Source organism: Chrysoperla carnea, chromosome 1, assembly GCF_905475395.1.
Source record: "Chrysoperla carnea chromosome 1, inChrCarn1.1, whole genome shotgun sequence".
NCBI classification, from domain to species: Eukaryota; Metazoa; Arthropoda; class Insecta; order Neuroptera; family Chrysopidae; genus Chrysoperla; species Chrysoperla carnea.
The window spans coordinates 87,422,790-87,442,096 of record NC_058337.1 but is presented as its reverse complement, the minus strand read 5'-3'; the positions used below and the strand labels follow the sequence as shown (position 1 = coordinate 87,442,096).

Genomic DNA, 19,307 nt, shown 5'->3' with positions numbered 1-19,307 from the left:
GGCTGATTTAATAGTTAATTTAAATTTTAAAAGGTAAAAGATAGAATAACATTTTAAATTAGAAAGTTGATGCTCATAAAAAACAATATTTTTTCGAAAATCGTTAATTTTAGTAAAAAATGTGACTTAAAAATATACCATTATTGCATTAAATAATTCAAGTTTCAAGGTAATTTGACCTCAATTTTCAAATGATCTTGAAAATTTACCTGGGCTTAAAAGTTAATGACATTTATTGTCCTTAACTTTTGTCTACAAAATTTCTAAAGTTAGCGTATTTCCTTTCGATTAAATGCAATAATGGCATATTTTTAAGTCGCATTTTTTCCCAAAGCCAATGATTTTCGAAAAAATGTTTTAAATAAAAATATTAATTTTGATGAGGATTGACTGACTTCCTAATTTAAAGTGTTATTCTCTTTTACCTTTTAGGATTTAAATTGGCTATTAAAGGAACCTGGAAAACTAGGTTCAATCCGATGTCAGAACATGACGTCTCCCATTAAACTCTAGCTTTTAGTTATTTTTTGATTGATTAACTACAAAACGAGCTATTAGCCATAATAGATTAAAATGGTCCACCCTGTAGATATTTGCTTGTTTAGGAAAGAGGATATTCAATAAATTAAAAATGCATAATGTAGATTAATTAATTAAAAAATATATTTATAAATAAAAATATTCATAAAGTTTAATGATCAATAATAATTAATTCATCAATACCCCAATCTTCATATGAGTTATCTGGTAAATATCGTCGAATTATAATAGGAATTTTCCGCTGTTTTAATTCTTTCATAGCAATCTGTAAAGGATCTGTTTCACCTTCTAATTCCACCATTACTGGTGCACACATCGATATTTGTAACGCCCTTGTACCTAATACCCTGGCTCGTTCATACCTACAAATAACCGGTTAATCGTTAAATAATTTACACAATTATAACATCCGTTTCAGGTCATTCGTTTCATCGGTTATATCTATTTATTATGCAAGGTGATTACCGGATTTAATAACGAAACTGAAAATACAGTGTGGGGCAGAGAAGTTTACGATTTTAAAAGTAGTTTCATCCAGCATAATAAATATTTAGATTAAATACGCGTGAATTTAGACAAATAAGCCATAAGATTTGAAGAATAATTGAAAATAGTATATTACACACCTAGGCAGCAAAAGTAAAGAATATCTCATGTTCATTGTCGCCCGAGGCGAAGTTGACGGTGACAAGCATGATATCTGAGACATTCTTTACTTGCTACCATGGTATGATAAAAGGTGAGAAAAATTTTGTTTGCATTTGGTTTTCAAACCAATATACTTGGCGCCACGATTTGACCATGGAAATTTGTCAAATACATTAAAATAATGATAAAATAAAAAAAATAGCTTCAAATTTCTGACTAATTAAAAAATAAGTTTTTGTTGGACATTTTGTTTAACTTACTTAGTCATGTATCTTGTAGTAATTCGTTTATGTTTGGGAACTCCGCCACCAGCTTGACCCCTTGATATAAGGTCAATATTATCCCCTTCTTCTTCAGGCTGTTCTAATTCTTCGATATTATCTTCCTCAACATCATCATCAAAATCGTCTTGAACACTTAAAATAATTAATTATAGGTTAATTTTTTTCTATTTTTATAATAGTTATAGTTAGCACTTACTCATCTCCATCAAATTCTTCATCAGCCATTATCTCGTTAACTTTTACGAAAAATACAAGCAGTCAATAAATATTTACTTAAAAAATAAAGTTTATTAAATTGTTACAATCAAACCAATTTATTCAACTCGTTCGAGCATGAAAATTATTTTATCTTATGACAATAATGTTAGTGCTGCATTCTACTGTTGTGTTTGTGTAATTAAAATAGTGGTCGCGTTCATAAAACAAAGCTGCTATGCAGTTTCTATCTAAAATTTGTTTTCAATACGGTATTCCACTATTTTTGACAAAGTACTTCAAAATGTTGATTTTGCTAATAAAAAGCCACCAAAAATTTATTTCGAAAAAATACACACGCTTTCTTGCCAAAAACTTAAATTAAATTTTAAACCTTTTTTAAACTGTCAAAAACGCGGGCATCCAATTTGATGACGTAATATGGATATCACTATACGAAATAACACAAATAAATTTGACAGATATATTCAAAGACATCTGATTATAATATAAATATAAATACTTATCTATGTATATATTATACCCTTTGAAAATACACTACTGGAATTGTTAACAGAGTGAGAACCACGTCTCAAGTTAGAATGACAAGGATAATAAATACCGAAGCATGGTCATAATACGCATGTCTTAATATACAACATAATATCCTGGCGCGTATTTAAAACAGTATATTTTGTACAAATTACCATTTTACCATTTAAAAAAATTTTTTTCATAGAATTAACACAAAATTATCTAACCATATTACTCGTTTGAAAGTTAAAACAAAATAAATTTTTATGCAGTTGTGAATGTAAAATATAAACAGATCATTGATGCAACTGATTCCGGTCATACGATCAGGCGCATTGAATACCATCCTTCGGTTTTACGTGTTTCTCCGTCAGCTGTTTGAATATTGTATTTTTGTCTTTGTTAATCTACTCTGTGAAGCCAAAATATACATACTTGGTATACGCTGGGCTCATCTATTTAAAATATATTATCTAAGATTATACGCAACTGTCTACACTGAACTAACTGATGGTCTATGACTCATACTGCTATGACATCACAGTAGGGCTTACCCGCGTTTGAGGTCACGTGATAAACAGTTTAAAAATTACGATTTTTAATTTTAATATTTTAAAAGAAAAATGTGCTTTTATGATTCGAAATCAGAATATTTAAGTATATTTTTACATAAATTTTAACTTTTTTTTCAGATTTCATGATTTATTTTTGACTAACGATAATACCCTATTGACTGATGTCTTTACCTTTACTAGAGACAGTACCACTATGGACAGTACATTGCAGATGGCACGAGTAAAATTCATTCTCAGACACCAATTTTTTACTTTTTAAAATACGGTATCCAAAAAATGAACGTTATAGCGGAAAAACCATTAATGCTAATGATATGACGCTGCTGGTTTTTTCCACATGGCAGCACAGCCTAAACTGACCATGTGGACTAATTTTACGCTCAAAATTCAAAATCAGCGTCAAGCGTCAGCATGCAAATATACCTTAATAAAATGAAAAGATGCTTGTTATCAAATGTACACTCTCTGAGCTCTGACTCTCGACCATTCTCGAAGCTATCTCATTCCCGACTACATTTCCATCGACGATGGAATGCACCCCAAAAACAAGTACGTGTTCTAGTTTACTGACATATATTTTTGTGTCAGTATATCTGTTTTTTTTTGTGTTTACATGTTTTCATGTTTAATGTCTAATTGGTTACATCATGTGTTATTAAACTTTCATACATTAATTTTCATTAGATAATAAATAATTCCAATATGGTATCCGATTGTTAGTACTTATAATATTTTTTACATACATTTTTTTTAATATGTAGATCCTAATCTATTTAAATAGCTATTCGTAGCTACTGATAAGGGTAATCATTCTTTGTAAGCACTTATTACCTAATACGTTTAAAAATTAAAATGTTTTTTAGAAATATAATGGGGCAATCGTCGAGTTATTCGCGTGAACGACGACGATCCTTACGTCCATTAAAATTGTCTACAATATATCCTAAACAAAAGAAATCCTTAAGTGCAACATTTGTGGTGTTTGATCGTGAATCATATAATGATATGATTAATATAAATACAGCAAGTGAAGAACAATTAATGACTCTTCCGTCCATAACAAGAGAAATCGCTCATAATATAATCGAACATCGTCGTATTATTGGTCGATTTAAACGTGTTGATGATTTAGCGTTGGTATCTGGTATTGGTGCTGAAAAATTATATAAATTACGTAGTGAAATTTATGTAAAAGAAAATGTTCCTAATGGTGATGTATCGAATAGTTTAACATCGTTAAGCAGTGATCATACACAAGAATATGTTGATTTGAATACAGCGAGTATTTTTGAACTTCAAACAATTGTTGGTGTATCACAGGAATTAGCTGCAAATATTATTTATTATCGTGATAAAAAAGGTCCATTCCATGCGGTCGATGATTTAAAAAAAGTGAAAGGTATCGATTCAATTTTATTTAGCGTGTTAAAATCGTATTTGATTGTGAGTCCAATTAACGATTGTGTTTCAACGAATAATAATAGTATCGATAATCATGAATATTGTGAATTAAGTGATAAATATTTAAATCATAATTTTTTGCAAAATAAAAAACAATTAAATACATATAAAAGCACTGATTGTACATTATCACCACCTTTAAACGATATTTTTGATTTATTATCGGCATATTCACATAGACCAGTTGTTGAAAAATTTAATTATATGCGTGATAATAAGAAAGCTTTAAGAGTTGCTACATGGAATTTACAAGCATTGTCTAATGATAAAGCACAAAATCCTGGTTTTTTAGAAGTGTTTTGTCGTACAATTTTAGAAAATAGGTAAGTTTCTCGTTTTAAAGGTGATTCTAACTGTTTCTCTACTGACCCCTTAAAGTCTTGGGCTTGCCTGCTGATGGAATTACCTTTAGTAGTAATTTAACTTCAATTTCTACCGAAAATATTCGGTTTTCTTTTTTAAGATTTCCTGTATCTTTTTATCTCTTCCCCCTTATGAAATTAACATGTTTGTACATGATTCCGAAGATCAAAATCAAATACAAGTTTTATATCAGTTTTCTCTCTTTGAAACTACTTTTAAAATTGGCTAATGCTTTTAATAGGGTATTATCGTTAGTCAAAAGTAAATCATGAAATTTGAAAAAAGTTAAAATTTATGTAAAAATATACTTAAATATTCTGATTTCGAGCCATGAAAGCACATTTTTCTTTTTAAATATTAAAATTAAAATTCGTAATTTTTAAACTGTATATCACGTGACCTAAAACGCGGGTAAGCCCTGCTGTGATGTCATAGCGGTATGAGTCATAGACTATCAGTTAGTTCAGTGTAGACAGCTGGGTATAATATGTACATAGATAATAAGTATTTATATTTATTATAATCAGATGTCTATGAATATATCTGTCAAACTTATTTGTGCTATTTCATATAGTGATACCCATATTACGTCATCAAATTGGATGCCCGCGTTTTTAACAGTTTAAAATAGGTTTAAAATTTAAGTTTTTGGCAAGAAAGCGTGTGTATTCTTCCGAAATAAATTTTTGGTGACTTTTTAATAGCAAAATCAACATTTTGATGTACTTTTTCAAAATTAGTGGAATACTCTATTTATAAGATCTGAAAATGATCGTATATTTTTTAGTACTCTGTATATGATCTGCTTTATTTAAAAACTAGCTGTTACCCGCCCGCTTTGCTGGGCAACATCCCCACTTGCACCCCTCCCTCCACATTTCCTTGCGTTGGATAACAGTTTTGTAATGTACACGTCATGCTCTTTTATTTGATACCCCACTTAGGTATATTTGTAAATATTCGATATTTCCTTCCCACTTTCTCGCTACACCTTTCTACCCTCCGAAAGTTAAAAAAATTTCTAAATGTAATTTAAAACATTCTGACCAAGTTTTGAACTATTAAAAGCCATAATTGAAAAATATGAATTTTTTATTCATGAACACCCCCGCAACTCCCCTTGTGGGTGGAATTTCGTAAAATCCGTTCTTAGCTGACCTCTACTTGGCAAAAGGAATATTCCTCCCAAATTTCAAGTCTCTAGGTCTTATAGTTCCAGAGATATCGTGATGAGTGACTATCTATCTATATCTATAGAAAGTCTCCTATATATTTATAGATATGCGTTAGGTTACTGGGTCCTAATTTGTACATTTAGACACATTTTTTTGTGATTTTAAGACATAGAAGCCAAAATATTAATGATTATTTTCAAATGGACGTTATAAACCCATGTTAGACGACGAAGGAATGGGATGTAATAAAAAATTGAAAGCTTAGTACTTTGTAAAATTTTGTTTTTTATCCAGTGTGCCCTCATAAACATCCAATTCGACAATAAAATATACTATAATTTTCATTCGATGTAAATCGATCCATAATATAAAATGTTCTTTATTTTACAGATTTTCAATAATTGCAATACAAGATATTATACACTGTTCTGCCTTAGAGACAATATGCAATGAATTAAATAATTCAAAATTACGTCGTGTCATTGAATGGCAACAAAAAAATCATAAAAGCAAATACGATTTTAAATTTATATATCGTGATCAATTAGGTTTCATTTACATATCGCAAAATGACTGTATGCGTATAGATTTTTTATCATATCAAGAAATAGAGGTACAATCAGAAGATGCAATGGTGTTAAATGCACGTATGTGTGTAGATGATGTTTGGTTTTTAAATTTTGTTAACATTGAAGTATATAACTACTCAGGGAAACTATTAAAAACTGTTATTAATTTATTGGAATCTGATGATGTTGTCATATTAGGCGATTTCACTAGCTGCGTTAAATTCGAAGGTCAGTACATACAAGTTTTATATCAACTCCGCAATTTTTGTTGAATCGTAATCTACTTTAACATGCCGTGTAAACATGCTCCTCCTGCATTTGTACTCTTCCTCTAATATTTGATTTTCTTTGTATTTCGGTAATTATATTGAAAATCCGCTGCATCTCCTTAACTTCTTTATATGATCTGCTGCTTCAATAACAATTTTTGTTTACCCTTCTGAAGGTTTTCTTATGTATTTTTTTTTCTCAAATTTGGAGATATGTATTTTAGTCGGTGATTTTGATAATGGATGTTTTAATTTTCAGATACATTAAATTATACATCTGCCCTTCCACTTGACACGAAAACAAATAGTACGAAGACTGGAAGCAATTCAACATTCCTAGATAATATATTTTTAAGTCGTGATGTTAGTCAATCGTTTACAGGTTTTAAAGGACTTGTTACCGAAGGCCTATCACATTTAGCGATACCTCAAGGTTGGACTTGGGGTGGTGTTGCAAGTGAACATTGCCCTGTGTGGTGTGAATTATATGTCAAAACCGTTGCTAAACAATTAAATCATATAATTACGCAAGTATGATGACTTCTGTTCCTACTAGTGTAGGAATGTTAGATTTATTTACAGATGTCTGTACCACGGAGGTTAGTAGAATAATGGTAAACTCAATCCATAATTTCTGACAACAAGGTTAAATTATTGTGTGCTATATAATTTTTGTTTAATAGTGGATTACGTATGTTTAAATACGTTTTAAGTTTGCTCCGATTTGAGATTAAATTTAAAATGGTGGTAGTATTGAGTCCTGTACTGAAGCGTTAATTTTCGATAATATTTCCAATTGTAACTAATAAGTTTATAAATGTTAATACATTAAAAGTATAAATTTATAATTACAGCGTGCTAAAATGTCATTGTCTTTTACAATAATCATTTCTTAAATCAATCAGTAATATATTGTTGTCTTGGCTATCACTTTTTTTGCTTTATCTATCTTCGTTCCGCTCACTTATACGTTGTAAGCTTTCTAAGCTCATTTTATTAATATAATGTTATCTTGATCCAGTGAAGGAATCGTTTTGACCTTTTGAGATTGATTTCATATTGGCTAATCTGCATCATTATATCATCCGGATACGTTCCAAAACTTTCTAGAACATTCTGGCATGTTCGTACATCTTTTTATCAACGGTACTTTTTCCGTAATCGTAGAGAATTTATTTTTATTAAAAAACTAATGTGTTAAGAAAAGATTTTTAGCCCCCACGCACAGATATTGATTCTAAATTCTCTAATTATCAACGGGAAACCAAATGCTGCCTATCACTATAACCGAGAATTGGGGCAATGATAGTTGTTAACCATTACTACATGCTCCACGTGTAAATAAAATGAGCGAATATATTCATTGAATTTTCGCTGTTTCCATCAATTTATTACAAATATATTTCCTATTCTCACCCACGCAAATTCCCAGCACATACGGATAAATACCTGTCTCTTTATTGGGTATATTTTTTAAATAAAAAAATGCATTGTCTCCAAAAAAACCTAAGCACTTTCATTCTAATTTTTTTGTCAACAACTATTTGGTAACATTTGAAAGAACATAATATAAACACTTCCAATAAAGATGTTTGGCTATATATTTTTTATCAACTTCTGTAATCTGTAGTCTCCACTAAACATATATCGTAAACTTTATATAATGCAAAGTAGGACACTGCTTACTTTTTTCCCATTTTTAAACCAAAGATTAAAAACATTATTAACTAACCCAAAGCGCCGGATTTAGTTATTATGACCAAAGTTTTATACTCGAATACCCGTAAATTAGGGTACTAGACAATAAAAGCCTTGGTATATTTTATTTTTTATTTGATCTTAAATCTAGTTAATTTGAAATTCTATAATAATAATAATAATAAAATAACGATACTTGAAGAGAACTGAGAAGAAAAAAGTAACAGATTTTAATATGTATTGCAGTTAGTACAAAACAAAAAAAATTAATGTTTTTATGTGGTGCTCCGTCTGTGGTGATACTTCGGGCTGTGTCTAGGGTGCCTTAATACAAATTCACTACTACGAATAGAGATAAGAAGCTTCAAAGGAATTAATTAAAAAATTGTGCTGATTGCACATGAAACTCTAGTGAAAGGAGTTGATAATTACAATGGTTACCTTTTACATAAAGCGATTTGGGCGACAGTATTTCTCGATATATTTAACACTATATATCGATAATTTATTTTTCCCTAACCCGTCACCACTCGCGTCAACCGTTTGATAATCTTCAGTTGCGCGATGAAAGATTTGCTCACGTGTACTGCACATGCGTTAAATATTTCGCGAAAATATTCTTTAACTTTGTATTTTAAAAATATATTTAATAATTTGAAAATAGATAAAATTATATGAAGATAGAAAAAGTTTCATACACATATATCATTTGAAAAATAAACGTTATTTATGTTTTAAATCGAGCGTGAGCAAAATACTCATAACGCGAGTGCTAACTGGTTAAAAAAAATAGATTATTTTTATATGGGTCGCTGAATATCTGGAGAGTAAGTCGTCGGTAACTTCTAAGTTTTGAGAAGCAATTTTTCGAATTGGAAAATAATCAAATTTCTTATTTAGATGTAGAATTTACACTTGCAGTCGGCAGTATACAGGCCTAAGTAAGATAAGAAAGTCTAAGAGTATTGTTGTGTTAATGTTATTAAAGCACTGAATAAATTAAAAAGACTTTCTAAAAATAGAAATAATTTTAGCACTTCATGCATCAAACGTTTATTTTATTGATGGCAATGTGTGTTCTTATTAATGAAATCGGTAATCAAAAGACTGTTAACTCTAATAATATAACGAATTTTGTAGGCTTAAATTTAATGCAAACCTTTATAATTTTTATTTTATTTGCAAGCAAAACCGCGAATTAGTATTATATTTTCAGTAATGTGGTCTGTAACAGCGTTTCTCCACCGTTTTTTCACTCCGATCGTATACATAGATTTAAGATCTCTGTTAATATTAATTTTTTAGCATATACTAATAGTAATAAGCAATGATAAAGTATTCAAGTGTTTTTTTTTCTCATTAAAAATTTAAGATTTCCAGTATGATTATATATATAAATATTCAGTAAAATAAATAAAGGAGGGGTTCGATAAGGCCTTATTTTCGCCCCATAGAGTGCATGCAAGAAACACTTTATTTTTTATTTTATTTTAGTGTTCTTATGTTACTTCACAATTTATTTAAAAATTACATTGCTCCCATCCTGCGTTCATAGATAAATACATAAAAAATTGATAAATATGTAATGCATAAAATAAAATTGAAAAGCCACGACAAAAACATGTTTGAACATGTCAGCTAACTATTTTGTAAGCGTATAGATACAGAAGAGTATAGAATATTTATTTCATCTTACTATTAACTTTCATATAAAACTATAAAAATTCATATATGAGATGGGGCGAAAACAAGGTCTCTTATCGATACACCTCCTTTTATTATAGACATATCATTACAATAATGGTTTAATGCAATTTTTTTACAATCTTACAAAAAGTTGTTTGGTTTTAAAAAATATTTTTTTTTTTTTAACAATTAATTAACTTCGTACTTATGAGCTAATACTCACTTTTTAACATGTTATTAAAATCACTGTATTTTCCGAATGCGCTCATTACAGAACTTCCTACATAAGGTTGTAGGTTATTTATGTATGCAAATAAATAATTTACATTAGCTGCGTTAATCTAATTAGGAATAAAAATAAATACTACTCAGGGACTAAGAATTAAATTACGAAATTAACATTTTATTTGCATTTTGATATTTTATTGATTACTTTGTGACACATAAAATTAATTATTAATATTTTCAATTTTGGGAAGAAAGCCAAAGGTTGAGAAACGCTGATCTCATGCTATGCATCTCTTATTAAATAATATCTATCAAAATATGCTTAAACACACGCACACACATGAAACAATTGCCTATATTTATGATAAAAATTTATGAGATCCAACTTCTAATGCTCATTTTTTTCATTTATTGCAAAACAAGAACAGATCAATCAGTCAATGGAACTCAATTTAAAGATCCATTGAGATAATAAGAATTCTTAAAAAACATTAGCCGAAATGCCAATCATTTCTACAATTTGTAGGAATTTTAGCATTTTTTGTTTTCTATAGTTTTTAAAACTATTTATTTTAACGATTTTAGCAATATATGAAGAAATTTAGCTTAGAGATTGATTGTAGGTATTTCAAAGTGAAAGCCTGCGATTCTTAGGAGATAATATGTTGACAGATATAATCATCTGACAAATTTATATTTTACGGTATTTTTAGCGATCTAGGTTTAGTCAGGACATCTGTGTGATTATCATACTATTTTTAATTTGTTATTATAAACTTTCAAATTTTATAAAAAAAACATTGTTTTTATAAATATGGAAAACAAATAATTTTCTACGAGTTATTGAATACATATATTAGAAACAATTTGTAGATATCAATTTTTGAAAGACAGTAATTTTATTAAAATATTATATATTTGTTATAAATTAAATTATTTTGTTTCTGAATCAGTCTAAAATTTTTAGCCCTACGCCATCGTACTATTTATCTTTAACGTTAACCTGTGTAAAATTATTGATCCATTCACCCCATCAAAAAGTCTCGAATATTTGGATTTAATTCAATTTCACCACTATATGTTTTTATTGTAGTCAAATAATTTCTTCAAAAGTTATTTTCCTGGTAATTTTCTTGGCGTTTGTAGATTAAAATTGGACAAAATGGAAAAATAAAAAAAATGCCTCAAAATCTATTTAGTTTTCGAAAAAAAATGTTTCCAACAAAAGTTGTTTTAACAAGGAATGATTTTTTAAATCCAATTTGTATCTCTTATCAGCTATGAATTAGTTAACCAACAAGGAAAAAGTAAAATTCAGGGTGTCTAAAAGATGCTCGTCTTTGACACAATAACTCTCATGTAGGACATTCTTGGATTGAGGGCTAGGGAATAATTTAAAATGAGAATAACAATTAATGAATTTCTCTGAATCTATTTTCAAAAATGATTTGTTTTTTACAAAGAAAAATTTTCATTCAAGTTAAAATGAGACAAATTCTATTAATCGGAAAATCTAAACATCCAAGATGTTTGAAATGTGTTAAAACTTTGCCTGTGAATTACCAAACTAATAAAATAGCATGGATGACATCTATTGTTTTTTACGGAACCATCTGCAAATGAGACAGATATTTATTTATGACAGTGGGTAAGTGGAACACCTTTATAAGAAAAGTTTGTTTTTATTTTTAACTTAAGGATGAATACCCAATATTAAATTTGAAGTCATTTTATTCAATTTAAAGTATGTTGAAGAATAAACTCCACTCTTTCGATTACATGGAAAAAAATAGTACTTTTCCGTGGGTTTAAGAGAAATAATCGAAATTGAAAGCGTCATTAACTCCGGGTTATTTTTGCCGGAAGTAGTTTAAATTAGAACAAAATTAAAAAATTTGATACGTAAAATTGAACTCAAGTAAAAAAAAAAACTAATTTTTGAAAACTATGCACTTTTTAGAATTATTTTATGCAAAAAAAATTGGTCCTTACCGTGGTTTTTGCAGAAATATTTGAGTTCAATTTTGGGAAAGTCATACTTTTATGTCATTTAAATGTCATTATGACATTATTTTATGAAAATTTCAAGTCAAATTACATACTTGTTTTATGATAAATAATTAATTAAAGATACAATATTAATTATTTCATACTTATAATTACTTATAATTACTAAAAAAAATATTAGTATGTATGATTCTCTATAAAAATTAATTAAAAAATTAATTAGATGTACTACCCGAATTTGACATGGTATTCATCCTTAAATACTTTCCTGACAAAATATCAGATGTGATAGATTTAAATAGGACCACTGTATTGTAATAAAAACTGGATAGTGAATACCAATACATTTAGCATTGGCCGATGTGTTGCACTGTTGGCACTCAGTGTTAGAAGCCAGTCAAGTTAAGTATGCTCGCAAATGTATATGCATTTAGTATAGTCGGAGTAAAAAGTAGGAAAACTATCACAATTACAAAAGACTAGGGTAGCAAATATAGCACAATATATTAAAATGTATAATGAAGTTGGTATCTTTTGTCTTTTCATTCAATAAAAAAATCATCTGAGTCTAACATGTATGGTTTACATTTTTTTACTCCTGGCGCTGACGTCTTAACGATAAAATACAATATGATTCAATAGTTCAATACTGACTTTTTGTTTTGCGCCTCAAAGTGCACCTGGTAATCCGGTAAAAAGTCCCTTCAATAAAGCTAGGGGATTCATATTAAATAATTTGCAGACTCGCGTTCCAAAATCTTACTAATTTCATTGCCGTTAAGACTTTCTATGTGTGTTCTTAATGCCTTCGCGGTCAGAAACAAAAAAAAAAAAATTTTGGTAGCGAGGTCTTTTTCAAATCAGTACATGTTTCTGATTTCTGTAATTCTAAACTAAAAAAAGAGACGATTAATAAATTATTAATTTTACATTGTTATTAAATAATTTATTAAAATAAATATTACAAAAAGTTATTAAATTTATTTTCATTCAATAAATATTTCGTAAATAATCCATCAAAATTATCATTAACTTCTAATTAAAAATCATTTTCAACAGAATTAATTATAACCCGATCATCTTAGTCAAAAAAGTGGCCAACCTCGGAATCTAACGGAATAAGCTGAATTTTTGTACAATTCTTTATTTTGGTAGTACAATATTTGATATATTTATTTAAAACAATAAAAAAAGTGTCTTCTTTATTCCATACGACGATGAGGCAAAAAAATGAGCTCGTATTTCCAGGCTCGTATATTTAGAATAATTCATTTTTATTATTATCATTAAGATATATGTAGCTGATCACTCCATCTTCTGCGCCCTCTATTTCAAAAACGGTTCAACGCAACGTATAAAAAAGTTTTCAGACAAAATTTGTAGAAGCTTTTATCCTCTACAACTTTTATAATGAATGTTAATATGATTGAAGTAAGAGATCACGAGATATTTACAAAAAACTGATTTTTGTGACATTTGCCCATGAATATATGAGGCAGAATGAAACCCTACAGCCTTTAACAACACTTTTATCCCCTACACCAAATGAACTGCTTAATACAATGTTTTGCAACTGCAAAACTGGGTGTGGTTCGCGTTGTGGATGCCGTAAATCAGGCACGCATTTTTCGCTAGCTTGTAGTCAATGCAACGGACATGCATGTTTTAATGCATTATCTCATGATGAAAACTTAGACAATGTAAGTGATCTTGACTTTTACAACTTTTATAATGAATGTTAATACGATTAAAGGCAAAGAGACGAGATATTATCAAAAAACTGATTTTCGCGACCTTTCCCCTTGAATATCTAAGGACGCGCACACGTAATCATTTGTGTGCAATTCAAGTATGTATTCATTAAATGCTTTATCTTCACTTATTAAAAACTGTTTTTTTCCGTTGTTAATTCGTTTGTGTTTAATTAAATCGCTTTTCCGAGTAAATAATTTATCACAATATTCGCATGAATAAGGTTTTTCTCCAGTGTGAAGTCGTTTATGTTCAATTAAATTGCTTTTCCGAGTAAACGATTTATTACAATAATCACATGAAAAAGGTTTTTCTCCGGTGTGAGTTTGTTTGTGTTGAATTAAATGGATTTTCTGAGTAAATGATTTACCACAATCTCCACATGAAAATGGTTTTTCTCCAGTGTGAATTCGTTTGTGTTGAATTAAATCGCTTTTCTGAGTAAATGATTTATCACAATCTTCGCATGAAAAAGGTTTTTCTCCAGTGTGAATTCGTTTGTGTTCAATTAAATGGCTTTTCCGAATAAATGATTTATCACAATCTTCACATGAAAATGGTTTTTCTCCAGTGTGAGTTCGTTTGTGTTCAATTAAAGACATTGCCGAAGTAAATGATTTATCACAATCTTCACATGAAAAAGGTTTTTCTCCGGTGTGAGTTCGTTTGTGTTGAATTAAATGGCTTTTCTGAGTAAATGATTTATCACAATCTTCACATGAGAATGGTTTTTCTCCGGTGTGAATTCGTTTGTGTTGAATTAAATCGCTTTTCCGAGTAAATGATTTACCACAATCTTCGCATGAAAAACGTTTTAATTGTCCAGTGTGAATGCGTTTGTGTTTGATTAAATGGCTTTTCCGAGTAAACGATTTATCACAATGTTCACATGAAAAAAGTTTCCCTCCAGGGTAAATTCTTCGATGTAAAATTAGACTATTTTTAGTTTTAAATGTCTTATTACAATCACTGCATGATAAAAGTTCATTTTCATTGTCATTTTTAAAATATTCTAAATCATTTTCATCTTTAATAATTAATTCAGAATGTAATTGTTCTTCAACTTTAATATTTTTATAATTGTCCATCAACAATTGTTCATTCTCTTCTATTATTTCTTGTTTAATAAGTTCAGCATCCATTATTTCATTTTCTTCAACTGCTTCTTCTTTCTTTATAATAAATTCATTATTTAATATGTTCTCAAGTTTAATGATTTTTTCATTGATAAACAAATCATTATTTATTTCATTGATATAACTTTCCATTTTGTTTGTGTTTTAATAACAATTTGTAATAAATTTTTAATTTACAACCACTACAATATTTTATTTATGTTTACAACTATGTGCAGCCTATGAAAGTTATGTTGTAAGTATTGACGTATTGATCCTTTGAAAATGTACTAACTGGATTTGGCAACAGAGTGAAGACCTTTGAAAATACACTACTGGCCATTTGATAAATATTATTTAATAATTAAACTTCACTTACCTGTGATACAAATATTCCTTGCAAATAAAACAACTGCTAACCATTTTTTAGAACTTTTATACAAAATTAATTATACAAACAGTAACTCTTGAAGCAGCTGACTACCGTTCATACGATTATGCGCATTGAATACCGTGCTTTCGTATTGTGTGTCTCTGTCAGCTGTTTGAATATTGTATTTTTGTCTTTGTTAATCTACTCTGTGAAGCCAAAATATACATACTTGGTGTACGTTGGGCTTATCTATTAAAATATATGCTCTAAACTCGTAATTGACGAATACAATAACACAGGTCTGCTAGACTAAAAAACTGCATAGGATTTTTTTACATTTTCTTATAGATTTTGACCTCCCAAAAACAGGAAAACTATTTAAAAAATTCTATCACATAGGTTTTTTATAGATATTAGTAACAACATAAACTAGTCCTAAAGTAGTATTATATAGTATTTTATAGTAATAATAAAACTAGTCTTAAAGTATTATTATTGCACAATATAAATAAATTAGCTTCGTTATTCTGTACATATGGAAGAAAACTAACTATAACAATTTGGCCATTACCCTGGAAAGAATCAAATATCAGGACCATCAATGGATGGTTTGTGGGGACTTCAAAATACTCACAATGCTTTTGGATCAGCAGGCAAACTATACTAAATACTCATGTTTCATGCTTATGGGATAGTAGAGCCAGAAAACAGCAGTGGACTAAAAGTGACTGGCCACTCCGAGAAACTTTGAAACCTGGGGAGAAAAATGTTATCAATACTATTATGGAGCCGCCAGAAAAAGTTTTGTTGCCACCTCTCCATATCAAATTGGGGTTGATGAAACAATTTGTAAAATCACTGCAAAAGCATGAAGACTGTTTTAAATATCTATGTACAAAATTCCCGAAGCTGTCAGAAGCAAAGTTGAAAGAGGGAGTTTTCACTGGCCCCGACATAAGAAGGCTTTTAACTGACACCCTCTTTGTGGAAAGTATGCTTGGGAAATACTAAGGATCCTGACTACAAAACCATTGTTCAACTAGCAGTATACGAAGCTCAAGGCTGCAAGATAAGCCTGAAGGTCCATTTTTACACTCCCACATAGAATATTTTTCTCAAAACCTGGGAGCTTACAGTGAAGAACAGGGAGAGCGGTTTCACCAGGATGTCCGCGATATCGAGAGACGGCACCAAGGAAGATGGGATGTCACTATGTTTGCAGGCTACTGTATAATTTTTAATAAACGAGTGCTTTTGCCAATTTTTTGTGTTTGAATTTGCAAAAAAACCTTACGTGATAGAAAAAAAGGCAGCTGCATGAGATAATTTAGTAAAAATATCTCATGCAGCTGCCAAAAAATTTTTTTTTACAGACCTGTGTAATCAAAGATATTGTAATAGTAATTTTATCTATGATAATAATATATATTTAAGAATATATATACGCACTGGCCAGTATTTTTCGGATCGATTCACCAGTATGGCGTCAGTTTATGACGTCATCAGCACTGGCCAATATACTGGTGAATATAACGGAACACACCCTAAGTAATATGATATAATAACTAACCTGACATCCAACACGTTTAAAAGTTTTAGAGATTATTAATTACTGAAATGTTTATTTAGTATCAAAGTTAATTATTAAATATACCGAAAAATGGCTAAAACTCTTATTCGATTGAATTCGAATACCATTATATTTCTTTCAAATTTTCATTTCAATTTTGTAAGATCTTATACTTCAACTTTACCAAAAATTAAAGAAAAACAAACTTCTGCCGAATATTGTTTAGAATCTGTAAGGTAATGATAAAGTAAAGCTAAATAAAATGATTTTTTTTTTAAATAAAATATATTTTTAGACGTTATGACAAAGAAAATTATTTATGCACATTGTTACTGGATAATTCATTGAGAAATTGCTCTTTAGCTGTTAGAGCATTTAACATAGAAGTAGCTCGTATCCAAGATCTTGTATCAGAGCCAAAAATAGGATTAATGCGATTTCAATTTTGGGATGATGCAATTACAGCGCTTTTTGATAAAAATGGCACTAAGAAAATACCGAATCATCCTGTGATGAACGAACTACGTAAAGTAAAAAGTATTTTTTAATAGACTTTCTTCAATGAATATGAAAATTTTCTGCTCTTCCATATTTAATTGAAAATTTATATTTTAGATTACTCAACGACATAAATTAAGTAAAAGATATTTTCAAAGACTAATAACAAGTCGACGAAATCAACTAACTTCGCCGGTATTTTCGTCATTGGAAAATTTAGAAACATATATGGAAAATGGGGTATCAAGTATATACTACTTATTGTTAGAGAGTAATGACATTCAAAATATTCATGCCGATCATGTAGCGTCACATTTAGGGAAAGCTCAAGGTTTAGCCAATAATTTAAGGTCGATACAACATGGAGCTGAGCAAGGTCAAATATTTATTCCTCGCGATTTATTAATGCATTATAATATAAGTGAAGAACAGATTTTACGAAAAAGAATATCGAAACAATTAAAAGATGCTGTATTTGACATTGCAACTAAAGCGAATCAACATTTAGAAAAGGTAAAGAAATTTGATAAAACGCGTGATGAATAGGGAAACCTCAGGCGCTTTTAATTTTGCTATTTGACATTATAATATATTCTTAGGTTGATTTTAAACAAGCGAAATTTACAAAATTAAAAATTATAGAAATATCACTGGAATCAAATACTCAGATACCAACAATAGGGAATATTCATGTATTTTTTATATATTTTTAATTCATAGTTTACACCATAAAAAATATAAATACTGTTTAAAAATGCTGTAAAAAAGTATAAAAAAATATTTAAAATACATTATAATTTTGAGATATTTAAACACAGTTTTTTGGCGCTCTCTGTTGATGACGTATAAGTACGTGATCTGTCAATTGGTGACATTTGTATAATTTACACTTTAAAAAAATGAATTTACAACACAGAATTTACACTCGTTATTATTCAGTTTTCTAATAAAAAGCCGTAGAATAGTACAATTTAATGAAATACTATATAAAATGTAAGTAATTAATATCTACAGTATGTCAACAAATTTGACAAGCCCGTACTATGATGTCACGTCCGTATACAAATTTGAATTTCCGTTTTAGAAATTTTTAAATGTCCTCACTGAATTTGTACTTTTATTAATTAATTTTAAGTAATTAAAAAGATATTAACTAACCATATTTGAACCAAATATATAAAATATTTGAACCAAATTTAAATTTAATGAATATTCCCTATTTGTAATCATTTGTAAAATTATTCTTTTAGGCTCGATCATTAAAAGAAAACTTGCCACCTGGAGCAACACCAATATTTTTACCTGGCATTGCAGTAGATTTGTATCTAAAACAATTACGACAACATGATTTTGATGTATTCTCAGCAAATTTAAGAAAATCTAATCCAATTTTACCATTTATATTGTGGTGGAATTTAAAACGTTCAAAATATTAATTTTTAAGTAAATAAAATAGTCAAATATACAATACTTTTTAATTTTGTTTCTTTATATTGTTTTCATGAATATATATAATACCTCTCACTTAGATGCATTTGTTAACGCATGTATTCTGTCATACTAATGATATTGGTATGTCAGATGGTACAAAAACGGCCTGTATAGAGTGTGTATTCAATGAAATACATGTTCCGATATTAGAAAAAGATACGAAGGAAGTTACGGAATAGTTATGTATACTATAGAATATAGATAGATAAATTATAGAAAGCTCTACCTTAGATCAGAGGCTGTCTCTTTTACAAGTTAGCACAACTTTTAAACACA

The 19,307-nt window shown here is 29.1% G+C and overlaps 4 protein-coding genes across 4 annotated transcripts; 2 read left to right on the top strand and 2 right to left on the bottom strand.

Annotated features, from left to right (window-relative positions):
• Positions 1 to 690: 690 nt before the first annotated feature.
• LOC123305650 (DNA-directed RNA polymerases I, II, and III subunit RPABC2) lies at positions 691 to 1,841 on the bottom strand. Its single transcript, XM_044887426.1, has 3 exons — positions 1,669 to 1,841; positions 1,449 to 1,604; positions 691 to 902 (listed from the first exon to the last, which is right to left on the bottom strand). The coding sequence occupies exons 1-3, from the start codon at positions 1,695 to 1,697 to the stop codon at positions 692 to 694; spliced, it is 396 nt and encodes a 131-aa protein (XP_044743361.1). The 5' UTR covers positions 1,698 to 1,841; the 3' UTR covers position 691.
• Positions 1,842 to 3,414: 1,573 nt separating this feature from the next.
• On the top strand, positions 3,415 to 8,134 carry LOC123291921 (endonuclease/exonuclease/phosphatase family domain-containing protein 1-like). Its single transcript, XM_044872384.1, has 4 exons — positions 3,415 to 3,579; positions 3,640 to 4,560; positions 6,166 to 6,572; positions 6,873 to 8,134. Exons 2-4 carry the CDS (start codon positions 3,647 to 3,649, stop codon positions 7,148 to 7,150), a joined length of 1,599 nt encoding a protein of 532 aa, XP_044728319.1. The 5' UTR covers positions 3,415 to 3,579; positions 3,640 to 3,646; the 3' UTR covers positions 7,151 to 8,134.
• A 5,467-nt stretch (positions 8,135 to 13,601) lies between these two features.
• LOC123291911 (gastrula zinc finger protein XlCGF8.2DB-like) lies at positions 13,602 to 16,147 on the bottom strand. The gene is made up of 2 exons (XM_044872375.1): positions 16,144 to 16,147; positions 13,602 to 14,996 (listed from the first exon to the last, which is right to left on the bottom strand). Exons 1-2 carry the CDS (start codon positions 16,145 to 16,147, stop codon positions 14,005 to 14,007), a joined length of 996 nt encoding a protein of 331 aa, XP_044728310.1. The 3' UTR covers positions 13,602 to 14,004.
• A 909-nt stretch (positions 16,148 to 17,056) lies between these two features.
• LOC123305487 (NADH dehydrogenase (ubiquinone) complex I, assembly factor 6) lies at positions 17,057 to 18,996 on the top strand. Its single transcript, XM_044887211.1, has 4 exons — positions 17,057 to 17,278; positions 17,338 to 17,572; positions 17,658 to 18,053; positions 18,791 to 18,996. The coding sequence occupies exons 1-4, from the start codon at positions 17,133 to 17,135 to the stop codon at positions 18,974 to 18,976; spliced, it is 963 nt and encodes a 320-aa protein (XP_044743146.1). The 5' UTR covers positions 17,057 to 17,132; the 3' UTR covers positions 18,977 to 18,996.
• Positions 18,997 to 19,307: the final 311 nt, after the last annotated feature.